At 30.6% G+C, this 27,653-nt stretch overlaps 1 protein-coding gene across 5 annotated transcripts in view; it reads right to left on the reverse strand.

Annotated features, from left to right (window-relative positions):
* LOC129918266 (CUGBP Elav-like family member 4) overlaps positions 1-27,653 on the reverse strand; it is a 993,834-nt gene that overhangs the window by 854,110 nt on the left and 112,071 nt on the right. For 4 of the 5 annotated variants that reach the window (XM_055998713.1, XM_055998708.1, XM_055998710.1 and 1 more), the window contains exon 2: positions 18,710-18,945. In XM_055998713.1, the coding sequence (XP_055854688.1) occupies positions 18,710-18,740 (31 nt within the window). In that variant the 5' untranslated portion in view covers positions 18,741-18,945. Of the gene's footprint in view, positions 1-18,709; positions 18,946-27,653 lie in introns of those variants that run through there. The other variant, XM_055998714.1, reaches the window with a different exon arrangement.

The raw sequence follows: 27,653 nt of genomic DNA on the forward strand, positions 1-27,653 counted from the left end.
CCTCGTACATATAGAATTGCCCAGAGACGACACCATCCAGTATTAGAAATATTGCTGGGGCTAACAAAACCAAAATTCATTTGGAAGAAGGAGAAGCTTAAACTTTGACCCTGGAGTGCCATTTAAAATACCGCACTCCCGGGCAAAGGCAATTGTTCTTTTATTAATGTTTGTTCTAAATGTGAATGATGAGAGTCGAAGAGCCGACACGACCAAAGCTCTCTACAATATTTATGTATTCTCAAAACCCCCGCACAAATTACAACAACTTTTGTCCTCTTTCAACTATTTCTTCCTGAAAATATGCAACAAAAAGAATACTTAAAATCAGTAACATACTTTAAGGCGACCTGAAGTTCGAGTGAGGGTCTGTGTTAAGCTCCTTAAGGGTTAAATTACTTTGCATTTAATTATAGCAAAACCCTGATTCGAAGAGGTCAAGAATTTTCAAATCATTATCATTTCTGCTTCTGTATGTTGCATATGCATTTTGGATGTAAAACATAAAACGTGTAACTTTTTGGGATAGCTACTTTTCTTATAACAGCATCCAATATGAAATGCCAGCATGTGGTCTTTAGTCTTTAAAATCCTTATAACCTATTCGACCGACCTATTGTCGTAAATTACCATTCTTGAAATTTCACTTGGTTACGAGAACTTGAGAACTCTTTGGAAGAGAGCATGCAATTTATTTATATTCACCCTCCTCCTCTTAAGCATCAGTAAAATATCTCTAAATGTTTCAATTGAATATTTTATTTGAATCCCGCTGCTGCCAGAAGTCGTTTGGGCATAAGATTTGAATATTGGGGGCTTGAGGTGAGGATTTAGGAAAAAACTTTCTTTGAACAGTTTTGTAGGTGCAACAATGCCTAAAGGGGAATAGAAAAAGAGGAGTCAAAAACAATTGAACCACACGATTATACGTCGGTTGCAGTGGTTTTATTTTATTTTTTTGTGTTTTCTTTTTTGTTTTTGTTATATCTCTTCACTTCAAAAGAATGACTGGCAATTATGGAACAGTCTGTTAGACAAAAATGAAAACACTCTTTTGAATTTTATGAAGTCTTTTCACTTTGAATAGACTCATTTCACAGGATACACTTGACTTCCTGAAGTCACTTTTATTTTTGAAAGCTCATCCCTTTTTGAAGTCACTTAACTTCATGAAAAAATTTGTTCCCGAAGTCTCATCACTCTCATTCCTGTTTGAAGTCCTTTTATTTTATGAAGAAAAGTAGTATCCTCTTTGAAGTCACTTAACTTGTCTTTTGATTTCAAAGAATTCTCGTTGCTTTGTGAAGTGACTTAACCTTCATAAAGTTTAGTGATTTTTTATTTAATTTTAAGCCTCATCAGCTAACTTCATTCCATTAATGCTCATTCCTTTGTGAAGTCATTTCTTCATTTTGTTTTTTATAAAATCTCATCCTTATCTGAAGTCACTTAACTTCATGAAGAATTTTTGTTTCATTAAGTCTCATCATTCTTTCAAGTCACTTATCTTTAGCAAGAATATTCTTATCACACTCTGAAGTCTCTTAACTTCATGAAGTTTTCTGTTTTCTGTTTTCAAAGAATTCTAATTTCTTCTTTGCTTCTTTGAAGTCATTTTATTTTTTGAAGAATTTCGATTTTTATAAAGTTGCATCCTTCTTTGAATTCAGTTTACTTCATAAAGAATTTGGACCTCATAAAGTCTCATCATTCTTTGAAGTCATTTAACTTCCCTGTTTAAACTTTATGAAATCTTTTAATTTCAAAAACCTCTAATTCCTTTTTGAAGTCGCTCAACTTTATGAAGAATTTTGATTTCATAAAGTGTTATCCTTGTGACTTTAAGTGACTTTAATCACTTGACTTCATAAAGAAATTTGATTTCATAAAGTTCCATCTTCATGAAGACGATTTATTTCTTGAAGTCTTATAGCTCTTTGAAGTCATTAAATTTCATGAAGTCTTCTAATTTTAAAGAACTTTCATTAATTTTTGAAGTCATTCAACTTCTTATGAATTTTGATTTCATAAAATTCCATCGTTTTTTTGAAGTTACTCAACTTCGTGAAGACGTTTATTTCGTGCATTCATTCCTTTTTGAAGTCACTTAACTTCATGGTGACGTTTTATTTGGTGAAATGTAGGTACTTAACTTTTTGAAGTCTTCTGATTTCAAGGAACTGTTTGACGTTACTTTAGTTCGTGAAGTCCTTTTATTTCATAAGGTCTCAATCAGGTCCCTTAACTTCATGAAGTCTTAGAAATACTTCTTACATTTTGAAAAGCAGTACTTCGAATTTCAGAAATTGAACTTTACAACCAATTGTTACCTTTCTTGTACTCACTCATGTCATCAATGTTTTCGATGGACTACAACAAAAATTGAAAAAAAAAAAGAAAAAAACTTGAGAAAGAACGCTGCATCAAGAGCACTTTACCCCAGCTGAGTTTAAGTACTCTGATCTCCTTCTCTCGCTTGGTCTAAAGTGGAAACCTTTAACAGAGCTATTATGGTCGATTCAGTAATAATTCATATCCTGGGTGTTGAAGATGGGTTAGGGTTGTAGTACACCGTACAACAGTTATAGGTACCTTCCTATATCCTCTCTACCAAGAGTATTTTATATGAGATAAAGAAGAAAGGTTAGCTTGCAAAGATTTCTCTCGCCTCTTTTTTAAGTGCCTTAATCATTTTTTGAGGAAAGGAAAAATTGAAAGAATAGGAGATGTTGAATGTGCCCCCTCGTATAGTATAATTTCTAGGGCACTTCAAAAAAATCATTCCCTCTCTTCCTGTATATATCCTATCCTCATTTCCATCATCAATGTTTGTTGCATGTGATAGAACTTTGGGTATCTATATTATTCTGGAGAGAAAAAGTACTTCAGAGTCCCTCAAGTAGGTATATTTGCACTTTGATCGAAGGTTTTCTTTCAAACGGTCTTTCTTTTTTTCTTTTTTGAAAAGAGAGTTTTTTTTTTTGAATTTTGAGTTTGAGAGGGTGATTGAGGTCAGCTCACACACATTTACAAACAAAAAGAGAAGACTATCTTGAAGTGAGGGAGGGTATAGATTAAAGTCATTCCAACCCCCGCTGAGGGTTCTTCCTGAATCAGTAGAAAGAATGCAACAGAGAAGAAGAAAAAAAAAATCTTAGTTGAGCCTTAAAAAAATAGGAAAAGTTTTAATCACCCCTGTCAGTTGGAAGTTGTAATTTTTTTTTTTTTTTGTTACATCCGGCGGATGCCAAATGAGACTCTTACCAAAACCAGAAAGGGCAGCACCCAGAAAAGAAAAGTAGTACCTAACAAAACAAGAAGAAAAAAAAAAAGAAAACAAAAAACTAAGAAGTATAAACAGAAATTTTCTTTGCCAAAGTCGTCACCATTCCTTGCCAGCGAGTAGAAAGAGAGAGAAAGAGAAAGAATGCACAGAGTACATCAAAGTAAAATTAAATAAAAAGGAAAACTTTTATAAAATGAATTCAATCTTTTTTTTTCTCTCCACATTACAGTTGGGAAAACGTAAGCGAAGTGAAAAAATAAAATTGCAAAAAATACAAAAAAAAAAAAATCAAAGAAAAAAAAAATTCCACACAAATGCATAAAACATGGCCCGATGCTAATTAAAAACAACTAAAGTCCCCCTAAAACCAACTTTCTACACTCACTCTAACCCTCACCTCACTTCTGCATTCCTTAAAAACCCCTTTCTCATTATATTTTTGGTCATCGAGTTGTGCTGCCATGACTTTCGTCAGGATTCGACTGTTTGTCATTTAAATTTGCTCTGCTTCTCTGTACTTTCTCAAAAGTGAAATTATAGTACATTTTATATATAAAGTAGCGGTATATAGTCGTAGTTATAGGTGCAGAGGAAGTAGGTATAGCGAAAAGGAGTATAGTGTGCCTACTTGGTAGTTCAAGTCCTCTTCAGCTTTTTTGCTGACGAATTGCATCAAGGACTCAAACAAAAAAAAAAAAAACTCTACGATTGAGTGAATTAGTATACTTGTTGTCGTCGTCAGTCATCAGAAGTCTTTTGGCATTTTTTTTTTAGTCCAACAAAAACAACAACAAAAAATAGAAAATAAATTTTTTTTTTCTTTTTAAGGTATTTTTCATGATTTTTCAAATATTTATGTTGATTTATGGAATAATTACTTTGGGACAACAACATCGACTGCATTTTGGCATTTCCTTCACCGCACTCTTTCGACTTATGCGATGTCAACGTCATCGTCACTGTCAACCCGCCTCATGTCAAACTATATGACAAAAATATTTACAAGCACTGAAAAAACAAGGATATTTTTGTGTGGTTTTGCATAAAGTTTTTAAAAGGTAGCTCTGATGGCAGCTGGCTAGTAGCTAATAATAAATTTCTATGAATTTATTATAACAACACAATGATTTCAAATGAGGACGAAATTTAGAGGATTTTGTGTGTATTAAAAAGTCAGTTTTTTGGGGGGGAATAAAAGTTACTTCTTTGATTTTATGATGTAAAGAGGGGATTCAAAGTGTTGCAAGCAGATTTATTATAGTGGTAAGCTAGAAAAGTTTGAGGATTAACATTACACAAAAAAAAAAAAAAAAAATCGGTGATTGTAAGATAGGTAGTTGACAAAATTTGAGGTTTATTCGTTTGTCACCAGATTTTTAAGGTTTAATGTTTAAGGTTTAACAAAGGTTTTTAAGAGAAGCTATGCACTCGTAATGTTTTTTCAATGAATAGTTTATATAATTTAAAAAAATATAAAATAAGTTTTTTTGTAATTACTTAAAAGCTTTAATAATTTTACCCTCAAATTTGTGCACGATTTTTTAAATAAGATAGGAATTTTAAGAAAGAAAAATTGTAGGTAAATTTTTGGAACCGTTTGAAAAAAAAAAAAAATTGTTTTAAACATTTTTTTCAAAAAATTATGGTTTTGCAGTTTTTAACATCCTAAAATAGAAATTTTTAAGGTGGGTAGAGTAATACCTTTTACAAAAATTTCAATTTCTAGTTTGAATACAAAAATGGGTTGAAAATGGCACGTTGAATCTTCATTTAGAATTTACGAATCATAAAACTTACCTATTGTATTGAAGTGGAGTTACAAAAGCAACTACATAATTAGGGAGCACAACCAGTGGCGTATCCAGAAAAAAATTTGGAGGGGGCTGGAAAATTTTTCAAAAATTTTGTATAGGGTACATAAATGTAATAACATTTTTTATCTTTTTTTTATTCGTCTTTGATCGAGAGAAAAAGCGCTGTGCTGCAGTACTGAAGGTTGCATTTTACTGCTCTCGACAGCTTCGTACTACTGTCTCTTCCTTTCACAGTCAAAGTAGTGTTTTTTCAAAGTTCTTGTATCTCAATCATTTTACACAAACAGCAAGGTATTGAGTAATCTTAAAAAAAAAAAACACTTTATATCGTTTGAACTTTGTCATGTGCTAAATTCAAAACTGTTTACGTATTTATTCCTATCACGTCTTGTTTTTGAACTGTACTCATTACTATTTTCCGCAATTCGACCGAAAGTGAATTGAAATCACTTTTCAATTTCACGTGAAATGGATCTTCGATCGATTTCGACAACTTCTTAAATGCTTCGAACTGTCAAAACTGAAGTATCATCCATTTTTATTTTGTTTCTAAAGTGAAATTATTACTGCTGCTTTGAGCATGGATGCAATTTAATTTACAATTATAATGAAAAAAAGCAGAATTTAAAAGAAAAAATAAGTAGACATATTTTTCGAGACATATCCAATATGTATGTAAGTGAAATGCAGAACATGGGCGATATTATTGCAATTTGTAAATACTCAAGTAAAAATTAATTAGGTAAAGTGTAAAATGAATGAAGTGCAAACACAGAGGCAGTAATGAATTATGATATAAATAAATTAACAACAAATTTTGTCCAAAGATTGCAGATTCATTTAAAAAGGCACCAATTTCACTTACAGAAACAAAGTGAACTGATTTCGATCAGAAAATCCAAAATGAGTGAAATAATGCAGAACATTTAAATTCACTATCGGAAAGTGAATGCGCAAAAAGTGAAATGCAGAACGTGAAAGTCTGAAAAACTAATTTTCAGAAGCGCAAACTGGAATTTCCTTAAAGAAACCATTAGTTATGTTGACCACAAAGATTTTAAGTTACCAAATATTTCTATTATCTTTGAGAAAAATATTATTTTGAAAAAAAAAGTAAATATACTGAAGACGATCAAATACGGTGTTTAGAGTTTGCATAAGAAGTTTTACAAAATTTAACGGTGATGTAATTCGACGCCAAAATACAAAAAAAAAAAAAAATATTTGAAGAATTCCGAATTGGAATAAAATCCGAAAAAAATGTATCCCAACCCTCAACGTCAGCTAAGGCTATTACTCAAACAAACACAAACAGCCTTTTGAGAATTTGGAGGGGGCTCAAATATCTGAGCTGCCTCTAAATCTTTAAGATTTACGAACAAGTTTCAGTTTATCATGTACATTATGAAGAAATCAGCTAAATAATAACATTGTCTTGGAGGCTTGGGGGGGGGCTTGAGCCTCCCCCCTCAATACGCCACTGAGCACAACCGAACACAGTTCTGATTTTGAATATGTTTTTAAGCCTCATGAAGCGTCATTAATTCTAAATACTTTAACCAAATTTCTTCGCAAAATGTTTGTCGTGGGTACCTCACTTTTTTGCAAACAAAAACAATTTTTTTTATAAAAATGTTCTACATACCCCAAGTAACAATTTTACTTGCATAAGGTCTATTTTCTTCGATTCGGCAAGCTATAGTTTGTATACGTTTGGTTTAAGGCTTACTTGAGCAAATCATCCATTTTGGAAAAAAAGGAGGCTATCTGGAAGTGTTTAGAAGAAGCCTTGTAAATATAAGTTAAAGAAGACCTTTATAAGACCTGTTTGCAATGCGCAACAAATTAGAATTTAATAAGCTACAATTTTGGGCATCAAAAAACCATAATTTTCTTATACTTTTGTCCGCTAACTTCAATCTTATTTTAGCGGAAAAAAAAACAGTTGAGGCTACAAAAACCAAGTTAATGGAATTGAAAAGCGTCTAAAAAGCTAAAAGTTTGGAGGTCAACTTTTTTGTTATGCCCAACAAATTAGCATTAAATTAGCCACAATTAATGAGATTAATTTTTTGTGAGTCTGCCAAAAAAATGTCCGTCAAAGTAAGGAACGTGTTTTTTTTTTTTTTGTTTGTCAATATCTCTTTCAAAAACTGTATCGCCCATACAAAATTTTTGAGTTTTTGCAATTTTCTGGAAAACAACTGCAACGATTTCGATTAATGATCTAAGCTATTCTAATAAAACTGCATTTTTAGTTTTCCTCAAAAAATCGGATAGTAGAAATATGGCGTTACCACTTTTTGTAAAAACTCGTACTTTTGTCAAAAAAAGATTTCATTTTCAATCCTTTAATTACCAACCAACGAAACAGTTTAGGAATTCATGGTTTCCAGAACTATATTTAGAGACATTTATCAAGAGACATTTATCTAGCGACATTTATCTATCGATATTTATCTATCGACATTTATCTATCCACATTTATCAATCCACATTTATCTATCGACATATATCTATCGATATTTATCTATCGACATTTATCTATCAACATTTATCTATCGAAATTTATCTATCCACATTTATCTATCCACATTTATCAATCCACATTTATCTATCGACATTTATCTATCGATATTTATCTATCGACATTTATCTATCAACATTTATCTATCGAAATTTATCTATCCACATTTATCTATCCACATTTATCTATCCACATTTATCTATCCACATTTATCAATCCACATTTATCAATCCACATTTATCTATCGACATTTATCTATCCACATTTATCAATCCACATTTATCTTGAGACATTTATCTATCGATATTTATCTATCGACATTTATCTATCGACATTTATCTATCCACATTTATCTATCCACATTTATCAATCCACATTTATCTATCGACATTTATCTATCCACATTTATCTATCCACATTTATCAATCCACATTTATCTTGAGACATTTATCTATCGATATTTATCTATCGACATTTATCTATCCACATTTATCAATCCACATTTGTCTATCCACATTTATCTATCCACATTTATCGATCCACATTTATCAATCCACATTTATGTATCGACATTTATCTATCGACATTTATCAATCCACATTTATCTTGAGACATTTATCTATCGACATTTATCAATCCACATTTATCTATCGACATTTATCGATCCACATTTATCAATCCACATTTATCTATCGACATTTATCTATCCACATTTATCAATCCACATTTATCTTGAGACATTTATCTATCGACATTTATCTATCGACATTTATCGATCCACATTTATCTATCCACATTTATCAATCCACATTTATCTATCGACATTTATCTATCCACATTTATCAATCCACATTTATCTATCGACATATATCTATCGATATTTATCTATCGACATTTATCTATCAACATTTATCTATCGAAATTTATCTATCCACATTTATCTATCCACATTTATCAATCCACATTTATCTATCGACATTTATCTATCGATATTTATCTATCGACATTTATCTATCAACATTTATCTATCGAAATTTATCTATCCACATTTATCTATCCACATTTATCTATCCACATTTATCTATCCACATTTATCTATCCACATTTATCAATCCACATTTATCAATCCACATTTATCTATCGACATTTATCTATCCACATTTATCAATCCACATTTATCTTGAGACATTTATCTATCGATATTTATCTATCGACATTTATCTATCGACATTTATCTATCCACATTTATCTATCCACATTTATCAATCCACATTTATCTATCGACATTTATCTATCCACATTTATCTATCCACATTTATCAATCCACATTTATCTTGAGACATTTATCTATCGATATTTATCTATCGACATTTATCTATCCACATTTATCAATCCACATTTGTCTATCCACATTTATCTATCCACATTTATCGATCCACATTTATCAATCCACATTTATGTATCGACATTTATCTATCGACATTTATCAATCCACATTTATCTTGAGACATTTATCTATCGACATTTATCAATCCACATTTATCTATCGACATTTATCGATCCACATTTATCAATCCACATTTATCTATCGACATTTATCTATCCACATTTATCTTGAGACATTTATCTATCGACATTTATCTATCGACATTTATCGATCCACATTTATCTATCCACATTTATCAATCCACATTTATCTATCGACATTTATCTATCCACATTTATCAATCCACATTTATCAATCCACATTTATCTTGAGACATTTATCTATCGATATTTATCTATCCATTTCATATGGCACCACTCCCATGTCTCTAGGTCAAAGCGTTCAGCTCCCAGAAGCTTTTTCGCACCCCCAACTTCCAACGCCTATATCTCGGGATTTTGAAAAAGGGTAAAAAAAATTTTTTGACACCCAAAGGTAACGGGGACTCTAACCTACATTTGGGTACAATTCCCATCACTGTAGATCCACGGGTTCTCAAACTGGGAGAACTTAAAGGTTAAAAAAAATGTTGAGCCCGATGCTGAAAAAATAGGCATGATTTGGCGGTTTAACATGGAAGATGAGCTTTTTAAAAATCTAACAATGTGCAAAGCGTAAGCCCATGACACAAGCTACCATTTGGCATCACTGCCAAAAATTTCTCTCAAGCGGTTTAGCTTCCAGGAGCGTTCAAAGGTTCGGGGATTTTTCGAAAAAAACAATTTACCCGAACTTTCAAACTGGATTTTCTCGGAATTTTGAAAAAATCCAAAAACCCGATTATACCACTATCGGGTAGCTGAGAATATAAATTTTCATATGGCACCACTCCCATGTCTCTAGGTCAAAGCGTTCAGCTCCCAGAAGCTTTTTCGCACCCCCAACTTCCAACGCCTATATCTCGGGATTTTGAAAAAGGGTAAAAAAAAATTTTTGACACCCAAAGGTAACGGGGACTCTAACCTACATTTGGGTTTAACTCCCATCACTGTAGGTCCACGGGTTCTCAAACTGGGAGAACTTAAAAGTTAAAAAAAAAGTTAAGCCCGATGCTGAAAAAATAGGCATGATTTGGCGGTTTAACATGGAAGATGAGCTTTTTAAAAATCTAACAATGTGCAAAGCGTAAGCCCATGACACAAGCTATCATTTGGCATCACTGCCAAAAATTTCTCTCAAGCGGTTTAGCTTCCAGGAGCGTTCAAAGGTTCGGGGATTTTTCGAAAAAAATAATTTACCCGAACTTTCAAACTGGATTTTCTCGGAATTTTGAAAAAAATCCAAAAACCCGATTATACCACTATCTATCGACATTTATCTATCGACATTTATCTAGAGACATTTATCTAGCGACATTTATCTAGCGACATTTATCTAGAGACATTTATCTATCGACATTTATCTATCGACATTTATCTATCCACATTTATCTATCCACATTTATCAATCCACATTTATCTTGAGACATTTATCTATCGATATTTATCTATCGACATTTATCTATCCACATTTATCTATCCACATTTATCAATCCACATTTATCTATCGACATTTATCTATCCACATTTATCAATCCACATTTATCTTGAGACATTTATCTATCGATATTTATCTATCGACATTTATCTATCCACATTTATCAATCCACATTTATCTATCGACATTTATCTATCGACATTTATCTATCGACATTTTTCTATCCACATTTATCAATCCACATTTATCTATGCACATTTATCAATCCACATTTATCTATCGACATTTATCTATCCACATTTATCTATCCACATTTATCAATCCACATTTATCTTGAGACATTTATCTATCGATATTTATCTATCGACATTTATCAATCCACATTTATCTATCCACATTTATCTATCCACATTTATCGATCCACATTTATCAATCCACATTTATCTATCGACATTTATCTATCCACATTTATCTTGAGACATTTATCTATCGATATTTATTTGAGACATTTATCTATCCACATTTATCAATCCACATTTATCTTGAGACATTTATCTATCGATATTTATCTATCGACATTTCTCTATCGACATTTATCAATCCACATTTATCTATCCACATTTATCTATCGACATTTATCTATCCACATATATCAATCCACATTTATCTTGAGACATTTATCTATCGACATTTATCAATCCACATTTATCTATCGACATTTATCGATCCACATTTATCAATCCACATTTATCTATCGACATTTATCTATCCACATTTATCAATCCACATTTATCTTGAGACATTTATCTATCGACATTTATCGATCCACATTTATCAATCCACATTTATCTATCGACATTTATCTATCTTGATAAATGTGGATAGATAAATGTCGATAGATAAAAATATCGATAGATAAATGTCTCAAGATAAATGTGGATTGATAAATGTGGATAGATAAATGTGGATAGATAAATGTGGATTGATAAATGTCGAAAGATAAATGTGGATTGATAAATGTCGATACATAAATGTCGATAGATAAATATCGATAGATAAATGTCTCAAGATAAATGTGGATTGATAAATGTGGATAGATTAATGTGGATAGATAAATGTCAATAGATAAATGTGGATTGATAAATGTGGATAGATAAATGTGGATTGATAAATGTCGATAGATAAATGTCGATAGATAAATGTGGATTGATAAATGTGGATCGATAAATGTGGATAGATAAATGTGGATAGATAAATGTGGATAGATAAATGTGGATTGATAAATGTGGATAGATAAATGTCGATAGATAAATGTGGATTGATAAATGTGGATCGATAAATGTGGATAGATAAATGTGGATAGATAAATGTGGATTGATAAATGTGGATAGATAAATGTCTATAGATAAATATCGATAGATAAATGTCTCAAGATAAATGTGGATTGATAAATGTGGATAGATAAATGTCGATAGATAAATGTGGATTGATAAATGTGGATAGATAAATGTGTATTGATAAATGTCGATACATAAATGTCGATAGATAAATGTGGATTGATAAATGTGGATCGATAAATGTGGATATATAAATGTGGATAGATAAATGTGGATAGATAAATGTGGATTGATAAATGTGGATCGATAAATGTCGATAGATAAATGTGGATAGATAAATGTCGATAGATAAATATCGATAGATAAATGTGGATTGATAAATGTGGATCGATAAATGTGGATAGATAAATGTGGATTGATAAATGTGGATCGATAAATGTCGATAGATAAATGTGGATTGATAAATGTCGATAGATAAATGTCTCAAGATAAATGTGGATTGATAAATGTGGATAGATAAATGTGGATAGATAAATGTGGATAGATAAATGTGGATTGATATATGTGGATAGATAAATGTGGATAGATAAATGTGGATTGATAAATGTCGATAGATAAATGTCGATAGATAAATGTGGATAGATAAATGTGGATTGATAAATGTCGAAAGATAAATGTGGATTGATAAATGTCGATACATAAATGTCGATAGATAAATATCGATAGATAAATGTCTCAAGATAAATGTGGATTGATAAATGTGGATAGATTAATGTGGATAGATAAATGTCAATAGATAAATGTGGATTGATAAATGTGGATAGATAAATGTGGATTGATAAATGTCGATAGATAAATGTCGATAGATAAATGTGGATTGATAAATGTGGATCGATAAATGTGGATAGATAAATGTGGATAGATAAATGTGGATAGATAAATGTGGATTGATAAATGTGGATAGATAAATGTCGATAGATAAATGTGGATTGATAAATGTGGATCGATAAATGTGGATAGATAAATGTGGATAGATAAATGTGGATTGATAAATGTGGATAGATAAATGTCGATAGATAAATATCGATAGATAAATGTCTCAAGATAAATGTGGATTGATAAATGTGGATAGATAAATGTCGATAGATAAATGTGGATTGATAAATGTGGATAGATAAATGTGTATTGATAAATGTCGATACATAAATGTCGATAGATAAATGTGGATTGATAAATGTGGATCGATAAATGTGGATATATAAATGTGGATAGATAAATGTGGATAGATAAATGTGGATTGATAAATGTGGATCGATAAATGTCGATAGATAAATGTGGATAGATAAATGTCGATAGATAAATATCGATAGATAAATGTGGATTGATAAATGTGGATCGATAAATGTATATAGATAAATGTGGATTGATAAATGTCGATAGATAAATGTGGATTGATAAATGTCGATAGATAAATGTCTCAAGATAAATGTGGATTGATAAATGTGGATAGATAAATGTGGATAGATAAATGTGGATAGATAAATGTGGATAGATAAATGTGGATTGATAAATGTGGATAGATAAATGTCGATAGATAAATATCGATAGATAAATGTCTCAAGATAAATGTGGATTGATTATCTATCGAAATTTATCTATCCACATTTATCTATCCACATTTATCTATCCACATTTATCAATACACATTTATCTTTCGACATTTATCTATCCACATTTATCTATCGACATTTATCAATCCACATTTATCTATCCACATTTATCAATACACATTTATCTTTCGACATTTATCTATCCACATTTATCTATCGACATTTATCTATCGACATTTATCAATCCACATTTATCTATCCACATTTATCAATCCACATTTATCTTGAGACATTTATCTATCGATATTTATCTATCGACATTTATCTATCCACATTTATCAATCCACATTTATCTATCCACATTTATCTATCCACATTAATCTATCTACATTTATCAATCCACATTTATCTTGAGACATTCATCTATCGATATTTATCTATCGACATTTATCTATCGACATTTATCAATCCACATTTATCTATCCACATTTATCAATCCACATTTATCTATCGACACTTATCTATCCACATTTATCAATCCACATTTATCTTGAGACATTTATCTATCGATATTTATCTATCGACATGTATCTATCGACATTTATCAATCCACATTTATCTATCGACATTTATCTATCGACATTTATCTATCGACATTTATCTATCGACATTTATCTATCGACATTTATCTATCGACATTTATCAATCCACATTTATTAATCCATATTTATCTATCGACATTTATCTATCGACATTTATCAATCCACATTTATCAATCCATATTTATCTATCGACATTTATCTATCGACATTTATCTATCGACATTTATCAATCCACATTTATCTATCCACATTTATCAATCCACATTTATCTATCGACATTTATCTATCCACATTTATCAATCCACATTTATCTTGAGACATTTATCTATCGATATTTATCTATCGACATTTATCGATCCACATTTATCAATCCACATTTATCTATCGACATTTATCTATCGACATTTATCTATCGACATTTATCTATCGACATTTATCTATCGACATTTATCTATCGACATTTATCAATCCACATTTATCAATCCATATTTATCTATCGACATTTATCTATCGACATTTATCAATCCACATTTATCAATCCACATTTATCTTGAGACATTTATGAATCGATATTTATCTATCGACATTTATCTATCGACATTTATCTATCGACATTTATCTGTAGACATTTATCTATCCACATTTATCTATCTACATTTATAAATCCACATTTATCTTGAGACATTTATCTATCGATATTTATCTATCGACATTTATCTATCGACATTTATCAATCCACATTTATCTATCCACATTTATCAATCCACATTTATCTATCGACATTTATCTATCCACATTTATCAATCCACATTTATCTATCGACATTTATCTATCGACATTTATCTATCGACATTTATCTATCGACATTTATCTATCGACATTTATCTATCGACATTTATCAATCCACATTTATCAATCCATATTTATCTATCGACATTTATCTATCGACATTTATCAATCCACATTTATCAATCCATATTTATCTATCGACATTTATCTATCCACATTTATCAATCCACATTTATCAATCAGCTTTTATCTATCGACATTTATCTATCGACATTTATCAATCCACATTTATCTATCCACATTTATCTATCGACATTTATCTATCCACATTTATCTATCCACATTTATCAATCCACATTTAGCTTGAGATATTTATCTATCGATATTTATCTATCGACATTTATCTATCCATATATATCTATCCACATTTATCTATCGACATTTACCTATCGACATTTATCAATCCACATTTCTATCTAGAGACATTTGTCTATCCACATTTATCTATCCACATTTATCTATCGACTTTTATATATCGACATTTATCTATCGACATTTATCTAGAGACATTTATAAAGCGACATTTAGCTAAAGACTTTTATCTAGAGACATTTATCTAGCGAAATTTATCTAGCGACATTTATCTATCGACATTTATCTATCGACATTTATCTATCGACGTTTATCTATCGACATTTATCAATTAACATTTCTATCTAGAGACATTTGTCTATCCACATTTATCTATCCACATTTATCTATCGACTTTTATCTATCGACATTTATCTATCGACATTTATCTAGAGACATTTATCTAGTGACATTTAGCTAGCGACTTTTATCTAGAGACATTTATCTATCGACATTTATCTATCGACATTTATCTATCCACATTTATCTATCGACATTTATCTATCCACATTTATCTATCCACATTTATCTATCCACATTTATCAATACACATTTATCTTTCGACATTTATCTATCCACATTTATCTATCGACATTTATCTATCCACATTTATCAATCCACATTTATCTTTCGACATTTATCTATCCACATTTATCTATCCACATTTATCTATCCACATTTATCTATCCACATTTATCTATCCACATTTATCTATCCACATTTATCTATCGACATTTATTTATCCACATTTATCTATCCACATTTATCTATCCACATTTACCTATCGACATTTATCTATCCACATTTATCTATCCACATTTATCTATCCACATTTATCAATCCACATTTATCTTTCGACATTTATCTATCGACATTTATCTATCCACATTTATCTATCGACATTTATCTAGCCACATTTATCTAGAGACAATTATCTAGAGACATTTATTAATCGACATTTATCTAGCGACATTTATCTAGAGACATTTATCTATCGACATTTATCTATCGACATTTATCTATCCACATTTATCTATCCACATTTATCTATCGACATTTATCTATCCACATTTATCTATCCACATTTATCAATCCACATTTATCTTTCGACATTTATCTATCCACATTTATCTATCGACATTTATCTATCCACATTTATCTATCGACATTTATCTATCCACATTTATCTATCCACATTTATCTATCCACATTTATCAATCCACATTTATCTTTCGACATTTATCTATCCACATTTATCTATCCACATTTATCTATCCACATTTATCTATCCACATTTATCTATCCACATTTATCTATCCACATTTATCTATCCACATTTATCTATCCACATTTATCAATCCACATTTATCTTTCGACATTTATCTATCGACATTTATCTATCCACATTTATCTATCGACATTTATCTAGCCACATTTATTTAGAGACAATTATCTAGAGACATTTATTAATCGACATTTATCTAGCGACATTTATCTAGAGACATTTATCTAGCGACATTTATCTAGAGACATTTAGCTAGCGACTTTTATCTAGAGACATTTATCTAGCGACATTTATCTAGAGACATTTATCTAGAGATATTTATCTAACGACATTTATCTATCCACATTTATCTATCCACATTTATCTATCCACATTTATCTATCGACATTTATCTATCCACATTTATCAATCCACATTTATCTATCCACATTTTTCTATAGACATTTATCTAGCCACATTTATCTAGAGACAATTATCTAGAGACATTTATTAATCGACATTTATCTAGCGACTTTTATCTAGAGACATTTATCTAGAGACATTTATCTAGTGACATTTATCTAGAGACATTTATCTAGAGACATTTAGCTAACGACTTTTATCTACAGACATTTATCTAGCCACATTTATCTATCCACATTTATCTATCCACATTTATCTATCCACATTTATCTATCCACAAGAGACATTTATCTAGCGACATTTATCTAGAGACATTTATCTAGAGATATTTATCTAGCGACATTTATCTAGCGACATTTATCTAGAGACATTTATCTAGCGACATTTATCTAGCGACATTTATCTAGAGACATTTATCTAGAGACATTTATCTATCGACATTTATCTAGAGACATTTATCTAGCGACATTTATCTAGAGACATTTATCTAGAGATATTTATCTAGCGACATTTATCTAGCGACATTTATCTAGAGACATTTATCTAGCGACATTTATCTAGAGACATTTATCTAGAGACATTTCTCTCGAGACATTTCTCTCGAGATATTTCTCTCGAGACATTTCTCTAGAGATATTTCTCTCGAGACATTTCTCTCGAGACATTTCTCTCGAGACATTTCTCATGAGACATTTATCATGAGATATTTCTCATGAGACATTTATAATGAGACATGTCCCATGCGACATTTCTCTCGAGACATTTCTCATGAGACATTTCTCATGAGACATTTATCATGAGACATTTCTCATTAGAAATTTCTCATGAGACATGTCTCATGGAAGTGAGACATGTTTTCAGAAATAAAAGCAGGATCATAACGAAGCGCTCTTTTGATGAGTTGACAGAAGTAATTAAATAAGAATTTCAAATCCAGAATCTTACTTTAAAGTCAACGTTTACATACATATTTCGATGGGTTAAATTTAACAAGGATTTTAGCGTTTTGCAAAATTTAAATTTTTTTTGCAGATTTTGAAGTAACCTAGACCGAAATGAATCGCTTACATTCCCAATTTTGTACAAAACTAATCCAGCTGCAAATCCGAGTTTTCAGCATTGCATTTCGGTCTGGGTTACTTCAAATTTCTGCAAAACATTCCGGAAATCTATACAAAAATGCGTTTGCAAATTTGCACTTTTCGAACCAATGCAATGTTGTTAAGGCTTAAGGCTGTATCCAAGTCTAGGAGATGAAGGGGGCCTCCATTTTAAGTAATGCATCGCCATTCTGCTGTTTTCTAAAAAAATATGCTTCATTTTATTTATCCAAATGAATTGCACTTAATAATAACTTTTCCCCCTAGAGAAACTACTGACCCTATTCTATGAAACATTCAAATCTCTCCCCAGTTTAAATTGTTATTCACACAAAAAAAAGGCAGCACTTATCTTAATTTCGCATGAAATAAAAAAATATGTAAAACTAAAACTAATCACTTAGTGTGTTCTACCAACCGAATCACTATAACATACACACCAGAGAGGCACAACTCATTTTACAAAACTTTTTCAAAGATTACTTTAAGTTTTTTTTCTATGTTTTTTCTATGTTTTTTTTATTATTATTTTACAAAAATATTTACCTTAAAAAAAATTACAGAAAAAAATATAAAATACTCACTTGCTATGTGTTCGTTGTGAAACGCCAACATTTGGGATGCTGTTGAATTTTTATTCGTATCCGTAGAAAAAAACAAAACAAAACAAAATAGATAAAAAAAAATTAAAATAAATTATTATGATTCGCTAGAAACCAGAGAGAAAGCACTAGTTGAGATAGTGCTTCTTCTTTTTTTTCACTCTACCAACACTCCAATACACTATAATATCAGCTATGACGACTTACACCTGATACACCTGAAAGAAAAACAGAAAAAAAAGAAAAAGGATTTATAAGGACATTGTTCAATAAAGTACAAAACTTGTTATTATAAGTTTTATATCTCATTGTCAGTGTATCTCTGTTGGGAGTAAAACAAGACTAAAATACATATAGATCAGAGAAAATAGAAGGGAAATATAATCTACCAGGACGATAAGAAACAATATAAGTTGGATTTGAGTGTGTGTGTGTGCATGTGCATGTTGGATAGGTATTTTTCTTAAGCGTCCTTCTAAATAAATGATTTGAATTTATGTCCTTGTGACATCAGATCCAACAGCAGCTAGCTATGTTTATTTTCTCCAGGGGTAAGCTACAAATCAGAGAAGTTTAAAAGTGTAGGTGGGTGAGAGTTCTAGAAAAAAGGATTTTTTTTATTTTATTTTTTTTTTTATTTCTTTTGAATTTTTTGTCCGACCTGTTAGCAAATGCGGGGTTGAGAGTGGTTTGTGTTTCTTTTAGTTTTTTTTTTTTGTTTTTGGGTTGGTTTCTTTTATTTTTTTATTGCGGTCATACAAAGTGGTATTAGATCAGTGAGAAGCACCCTTTTGGGGGATGTGCGGCGGCTCACACTATCTGGCCACATTTCAACATAAATTGTAGCTCCCTCGCTTGACCACCTTTATGGGATACATTTAACCACTATACCCTCAGTCCAGTACAGACCAGCTGTATAAAGAAGGAGTTGGGAGTTGGGACAGCTTTTGTTTTTTTATTTTTTTGAAGGTGAAAAGAAGTTTCTTTTCTGCTTTTTTTAAGTGAGAAGTTATAGCAATTGAGATAATGAACAAGACTATACCACCACACCGCATGGATGAGGCAATTTAGTGTGCAGTTTTAGCTTTGGTAAATGTGGTAAGTTTATATTTTTTTGGAAATGCTACTATAGTATTTTTTTTTATGGTCATTTACTTAAGAGATAAAGCTTAAAATACGGTGTTTTTCTCGGGGAGAAAGTAAATTGCACTCAACTGAGTGCCTTGGTTGGACAGTAACATATTGTACTCAGCCCTTAGGAATTATACTTGTAAATCTCTTTTATACACATTTTTACATTTTTATTTACCTATTTAATCACATTTTTTTTTTGTATTATTTACCTAGAGGGTCACTGTGGCGTATGTGCAACTTTTTTTTTTTTGAAAAATCTTAATTTTTAATGCACTTTGCTAAGACTGCTTTTATTGGTGACAAAATTGCCCGAGTGTGTTTGTATAGAGATCTACCGACGATAAGCAAGAGAATTTTCTTGATAAAATTGAAGGCACACTTTATAGTCCAGTGCATTTATGATGTTCATAATATGGACGACCCAGCAAATTTGTACCACCCCCAAATTTGTTTTGCTCATTCCATAGAAAATTAGGTCAATATCATAACCCTGATTTTTCGCACTCGTGTAATTCACCTTTTGGCCGCCATCTTGGATTATAGTTATTATTAAATATTTCGACTTTGGTTCATTCTAGGTTAAAGTTTATCACACAAAAAACGTAGACAATTGAATTTCGCGGCTTTTATATAGAGCAAATTTTTTCTATATTCTAAATTAAATATAAAAGAGAAAGTTTTTAAGTTTTGAGCACTTTTTATTACCTACTTCCAAAAAGGAGGAGGTATTCAATTCGTCTGTATTTTTTTTTTTTGTGTTTGTTACCTCATAACTTTGGACTGAGTGAACCAATATTGATAATTCTTTTTGTATTGCAAAGCTGGTGGCTGCAATTGAATTTCGTTCATTGAATTACCTTCAGAGAAAATATAGTTCGCCTTAAAATTTTTTACAACTCTGCTATAGAACTTTTTTTTTATTCCGCTATAAATACAAAAATTATTAATTCTTTTTGTTAAAAAATTCCCCTTTCTTTACCAAATTAAGAGTCTTAAAAATATAAAAATTGCTCATCTTGAATTTTCTATTGTAAGAAAAGGCTTTAAAATACTCATTAATCATTAAAATTCAAGATTTGGTTTGATAAAAAATTTTAGAAAAAGTAGGTAAATATAAAAAACACACACAAAAACGGCCATTTTTTAACAAAAAAGTATTTTTTATTAAAATGTTTCCACATAAAATTAACAAGATCTGTTTTAAATTTGCTCTTTAAAAACATTTAGATAAATTGTCTACAATTTAAGACAGGAGTCATCTGGGAAATCCACTTAATTTAAGGTGGTATTTGCTTGTTTTTAGGTTGGCTTAAATAAAATTATTTAAAATCTGAATAATTTTAACAATGAGTCAATAGACAACAAATGTATATAGGTTTAATTATTTACTGAACCCTTACAATTAACTTAGATGTTCACTGTGGCGTATGAGTATCTTTTTTTTTTTATAAATCAAAAATGCAAGTTTAATAGAAATTTTTCACTTCTTGAGCAATTAGTCAAAATATTTGCGATTTTTTTGGCCATTCTCTTATAATTCACTTATGTCAAGAGTGTTCTTTTCATATCACAACCTAAAATTTACTCAGAAATTGTGGTTTTTGAGCATTTTGCGTATACAAATTATTATCTTTAAAATTGGTTGATTTGCTTTAGGAAAATTCAAAAATTCAAAAATCAAAAGGATTAAAAAAGTAGGCATTTTACATAATCTATTTTTTTTTCAAAATTTACAACTTTCTTTGAAAAGTTTTCTTCAAAAAATTAAAATAATTAATTTCAAAATTTCGTTTTTCATTTAATTTGGTTAAAACCAAAAAAAGAGCTTAAATTCAAAACAACAGTTCTTTGAGAGGATTTCATTGAAAGAAGTTTATTTTTCGTCATAAACTTTTTTGGTAGGTAAGTTTTCAAAATGTAAACCCAAAAAACTAAAAAGTTACCACCTTTACCCTTATATTGCGATGATTGTTTTAATTTTTTTTTTTTTAAGAATATGTAGTTTCTAATTTTGCTTCATAGATATTCAAAAGCCTTTAAGCCAAAATATTTAAATATTCTAAATTCAGTTCCATAACTTAAAAGCCTCTTTTATTTTAATCTAAATTACTTTTTCGTCATAAAACATTTTCTCTATTAAATTTTAATGCAAATATTATAATACCCTTGACAGTCCATCATATAAAATTTCGTAATAAAAGTGTATCCTCTTCTGAATGTGGTGACTTTATTGCTTAAAACATCACTCGTTCTATCTATATGTTGGTAAAGTTCTCTTAAAAAAAAGTAACTCACATAACCTATCCACTTTTGAAATAAGTTTTAAATTTATTCACATCCTTAATTGAATTTGCTTTAAAATAAAATTACCATTAGCCTTTTTCGTTGTATATTTTTAGGAGGTAAATAAATAAAAACTATCTACAGTTCAGTTCTGCCCTTTTTTTGGAATTTGTTTTTTTTTTTTTTTTTTGAAAAACTCAAAATCTAGACATCACACATATTCTCATACTGAGATGATGGTCTTCCTTTTATAAAGCTAACTGAGCACAAAAATCCAGATGCAATAGTTCACACATAAAAGGTTTGTGTATAGGACAAATTTATAAGACGTACAAAAGTGAACGGCAAATCTCTTCCAACAACGACCGACCACGACCAACCTTCTGTTTTCTTTTTTTTTACACTCACTCATACAGAATAAGTAAAATAAAAAAAAAGAAGGATATGTACTCCTGCGATTTGCAAATACATTCGTTACCCAGAGTCATTTTTCATGCCAAAGTTCATTTAAGACACAAAAGGAACTAAAACAATGAAACCGCTGAGCTTTTGCTTTTGCTTTTCGCAGTGGAACACTATAAAAATGGCTGCAGCTGTGAAAAAACGAGAACGAGAAAAAGGAGGCAGGATATTGTACTCTATGTACTGTTCTGCAAGTGGCAAAGTGCATTTCAGCAGCAGGCAAAGCAAGCCAAGCTAATATTAGAGGAGCTGCAAAAGCAAAATTGGCAGCAATTTCGTTAAGAAAAGTGATGGAGTTGTGAATTTTAATGCGGCAACAACGCACTGTAATTGACCGTTAATCTGTGGCATAGCCATTAAGGATTCGAAGGACTCTCTTTCATTTTCTTCTCTGTTTTTGTCGTTTTGTTTGAATTTGTGGCGAGTACTTACCTCGGAAATTCATTTATTTCATCACGTTTTGGTTCTAGGTTTTATTAGTTTCCTCATTTTATTATGCTTAGTTAAATGGTCTTTGGGTTATTTAAGCCTTTCCGCACGCACTCATTTCTTGGCCATAAAACTAATGCTTAGACTATTTTTATAGTCAAAATGGACGCCATCTAGAGACACCTTTTAGAAATATACATCTATCACCATCGTATCGTTTCGGTTTTATATACCTTTGCCGACTTCTTCAGGAGGTTACTCAAGTTTATCTCCGAAAATAGTTTCAGATTTATTCACAGAAGACGTTGGATATCTTTAAACAGTGTCGTCAAGGGTAGAACTGGGCCTGTTTCAAAAAATTTAGGGCTGACTTGCCGTCTACCCTGTGACGATTTAAATTTTTGCACATTTTTAGATCAAAAAAATTGTGATAAAAGACTTAACTAGTGCATTTTATAGATAAATAAAAAAAATCGATGCATACTTTTAGGAGCTCCAAACAATTCAGTGTCGAAATTATTTGTATCGTACTCGTTTTCTTCAAAAAATTTTTTTTTAAACTAGTACATTTTGCAGAAAATTAAAAAAAAAATCGTCGTTGCATACTTTTAGGAGTCCCACACAATTCAGGGACGTAATTATTTGTATCGTACTCGTTTTCTACAAAAATAATTTTTCTAAACTAGTAGGTACATTTTGTAGAAAATTAAAAAAAAATCGTTGCATACTTTTAGGAGTCCCAAACAATTCAGGGACGTAATTATTTGTATCGCACGAAAATAAATTGTTCTTATACATTTAAAAATCCACAGGCCCTTTTGAAAAGTTTTGGTCCTCCAAAGAATCCCTCAGGGCCAACCCTGTTTTCTAAGACATTTAGAAGAAGTCGTAAAATCCTTAAAACGGTAAATGGCACACCATAAGCAGTAGCAGTAGCAAACCCAAAAAGAAGACTCTAAAGAAAATGACTTTTCATGCCTTGAATTATTTAGTTTAGCAAATTATTGCTTATTTTCATTTCATCTAAGGTCAAGACAAATTTTATGTCCTTGAAGGTAGAGTCTAAGCCAGTCAGTACTCAGTGAAAAATCGAACAAAACCGTCTTTGCAGTGCACCCCAGATGGTGCTTAAAATTCTTTTGGGTGGTTTATTTTTCTGGGATAAAATTTGGTCTGGTGTATGGTTTGAAGCATTTAGAAAGGAAAGAGTGTTTATCGCATATTGGAACGTAAAATTTATTTTTAGTGCGCTCTCGAAGAAGAAAATTCTCTTTGGAAAGATACCATAAAGATGTTAGAGTGTAATGTAGGATAATCGATTTAAATATACAAAAATGTTAGCAGACAAGGTGTGCAGTATAAATGCTGGTTGGAAAAATAAGACACAGTGGTAAGGTCAAATTTGAACTTAATGACTTGATAAAAGATGAGGAAGCTTCTTGTAAGAACAGAAAGGGATATTCTTAACCCTTTACAGCTTAAACAAATTGGAGAGATATTTTTAAAACCTTTATTTTTTAGAAAATAAATTAGTATTTATTTTCAATATTTGAAGTTTTGTATTTTCAACTATCTGTTCAATTGAAAATTTTTAAGTGGTAAATGGTGATTGACAAGAAGTAGTGGTAAGTGGTAGTTATAAGAGAAGTAAGTGGTAGATGGTATGCAGTAAGTGGAAAGTTACTGGTAAGCGGTTAACTGTAAGTGGCTAGCGAGCGGTGATAAATAGTAATAATTGGTAAGTTATAGGTCGTGAGTGGGTCGCGGCAAAAGGTAATTAAAATGTAGCAAAAAGTAAGTAGTAAGTAGTAAGTAGTAAGTAGTAAGTAGTAAGTAGTAAGTAGTAAGTAGTAAGTAGTAAGTAGTAAGTAGTAAGTAGTAAGTAGTAAGTAGTAAGTAGTAAATAGTAAGTAGTAAGTAGTAAGTAGTAAGTAGTAAGTAGTAAGTAGTAAGTAGTAAGTAGTAAGTAGTAAGTAGTAAGTAGTAAGTAGTAAGTAGTAAGTAGTAAGTAGTAAGTAGTAAGTAGTAAGTAGTAAGTAGTAAGTAGTAAGTAGTAAGTAGTAAGTAGTAAGTAGTAAGTAGTAAGTAGTAAGTAGTAAGTAGTAAGTAGTAAGTAGTAAGTAGTAAGTAGTAAGTAGTAAGTAGTAAGTAGTAAGTAGTAAGTAGTAAGTAGTAAGTAGTAAGTAGTAAGTAGTAAGTAGTAAGTAGTAAGTAGTAAGTAGTAAGTAGTAAGTAGTAAGTAGTAAGTAGTAAGTAGTAAGTAGTAAGTAGTAAGTAGTAAGTAGTAAGTAGTAAGTAGTAAGTAGTAAGTAGTAGTAAGTAATAAGAAGTAAATGGTTGGAGCAGAAAGGAAGAATCTAAGTGATAATTTGTTAGTTTTAAGTGGACAGTTTTAAACGGTTAGTGGTACCTAAATGATTATGGGAAGTGTAAAATAGTTTGTTCTTAGTTATAAGTGGTTAGTAGTAGATGGAAAGTTATATATGTTGTAAAGTATAACTTTTAAGGTGTAAATTTTAAGTGGTAAAAGGCTAGAGACAAAAGATCAGTGGTTTGTTGTATTAGATACATAATTGGAAAGTGGCAAGTGTTACATCGTAAGTTGTAAGTCCTTATCATTTAATCGTAGGTAAGTGTTAATCCATTGGCAAACAGTAAAAAGTATAAGAAAACAATTAAATGGCAAAAGGCAGGTTACAAATACCAGCTGGAAAGGAGAAAGTAGGAAGACGCAAATCAAAAGTGGCAAAACATTTTTTCGAGGAGTGATGGTAACAAAAATTCAATAAATAGTCCATAAATATAATTATACAATTTCTGATACAACTAGTACAAGTTCAAAAAGTAAAATCCAAAAAAACGACCTTCAATAAATTAAAAAAAAAATTAAATCAATTCCGATATAAAAATTTATAAATCTAATTAATTTGTCAAAGGAAATCACTAAATGAGCTCTCCCAAAAAGCGGACATAAAAACGAAGTAACAAAAAACAAAAAAAAAAATCACCAAAAATCCCCTTGAATCTTGTTCTTGTTCAAATCTCGTTTAGTTGTTCAATTAAACTCGTTAGAGTCAAATATTGTACAGGAATAAAAAAAAAAACAAAACAAATAGAAAGTAAAAAACGAAGTAAAAAGAGCATCCGGTCTTCTGTCGACACAGGCTTTAACATCGAATTCGTAAAAAAAAACAAAACAAATATCTAAAAAAAAAAAACAACTACATTCAATCAGAAAAAAAGGAAAAAAAAATATTTCGTTTCCTAGCCGTCATCTTTTATCCTGATGTGCTCGTGAATTCATAGCATGGCAATACCTTACATACAGTTTGAACGAGAGATCCTAACCAGCCAAGCTCTTCTCCATTAACTTTTGTATTGACTTTTTCACACTCATTCCTCATACCACCCACCACCACCATCATCACCACCATTGATGCCAATACACATCACCGAGTGTGCTTTTCTTTGTTCCGTTTCGTCTCATCAAGGAGAAGGATATTAGGGTGAGATGTAGATGACGATGAACGATGGATGTACTAATTTTTTTTTCTTTTTCTTCCATGTTTCCAATGATTTGGCGAACATTTTGTATTCATATGAATTTGAATTCTTACTTTCGGTTTCTCTTTTAGTTTTTTAAGAGTCTTATAGGATGAGTTTTGCATTCACAAAAAAATTTAAGTTTTGGTAGAGGTAAAATATTTTTTAGCTCACTCTTTGTATGTCCGCTAGAGGGCGAGATATTCAATTTAATAAGACATTTAATATTCTATGACTTGTGGACAATCAAGATTTTGCTAAAAATACTTCATTTGTCAAATTATGATAAGTGGTTTAGAAGTTATTAGGGAACAAATGAATTGTAGCCAAATCAAACCATTTTAACACAGTTTAAAGGATTTAATTAAGAACTAAGTTCAAATGAATCCAGATTCTATCCTAATTTAAAAAAAAGAAGATCAGTTTTTCTCTTGTTTTCTTCTCAAAAGAGAAAGTTTCCGAAAAAAAACATAGTATACATTTAGGAGCGTTTGTATGAAAAATGGTGATTTGATGAGATATTTGAAAAAAGTAACAACGTAAGACTGAAATTTCATCAATTTTGAGTCAGTAATACGACCTTTATACAGCATGCACACTATGAAACCTTCCACTTCAACTTATTATTTATTTTAACTTACAAAAACATTGCATACTTTCAGGTACCTTTTTCTAATTAGTTTTTTTTTTTTTAATATTTTCAATATTAGTATTTGCCAATTCATACATATCAGACTGACTGATGATGGTTCAAATAACATTTACAGTTATTTATTTTTTTTTTTTCAATTTACCTAGAATAATATGTGTTACCTATTTTTAGGAGCAAACAAAAAAAGTAAAAAAATCAATAGTCCTTGTTTGAAATTTAACTTGATCGCTCTGTGCAAGTAACAAATTCAACTTCATGACTTTCTCTCTCAATGTTGAATGTTGGTTGTTTCTTTTTTTTTTTCTACTACCAGGAGATGAAGGAGGAATTAGGGATGAAAATGGAAAATGTATTGTCACACATAGATAAAACTTGAAACAAGAAATAAGGACCCCAGGTCCCACGGAGTGTGCTTCTTCTATA

The sequence above is a fragment of the Episyrphus balteatus genome, chromosome 4, assembly GCF_945859705.1.
Source record: "Episyrphus balteatus chromosome 4, idEpiBalt1.1, whole genome shotgun sequence".
Taxonomy (NCBI): domain Eukaryota; kingdom Metazoa; phylum Arthropoda; class Insecta; order Diptera; family Syrphidae; genus Episyrphus; species Episyrphus balteatus.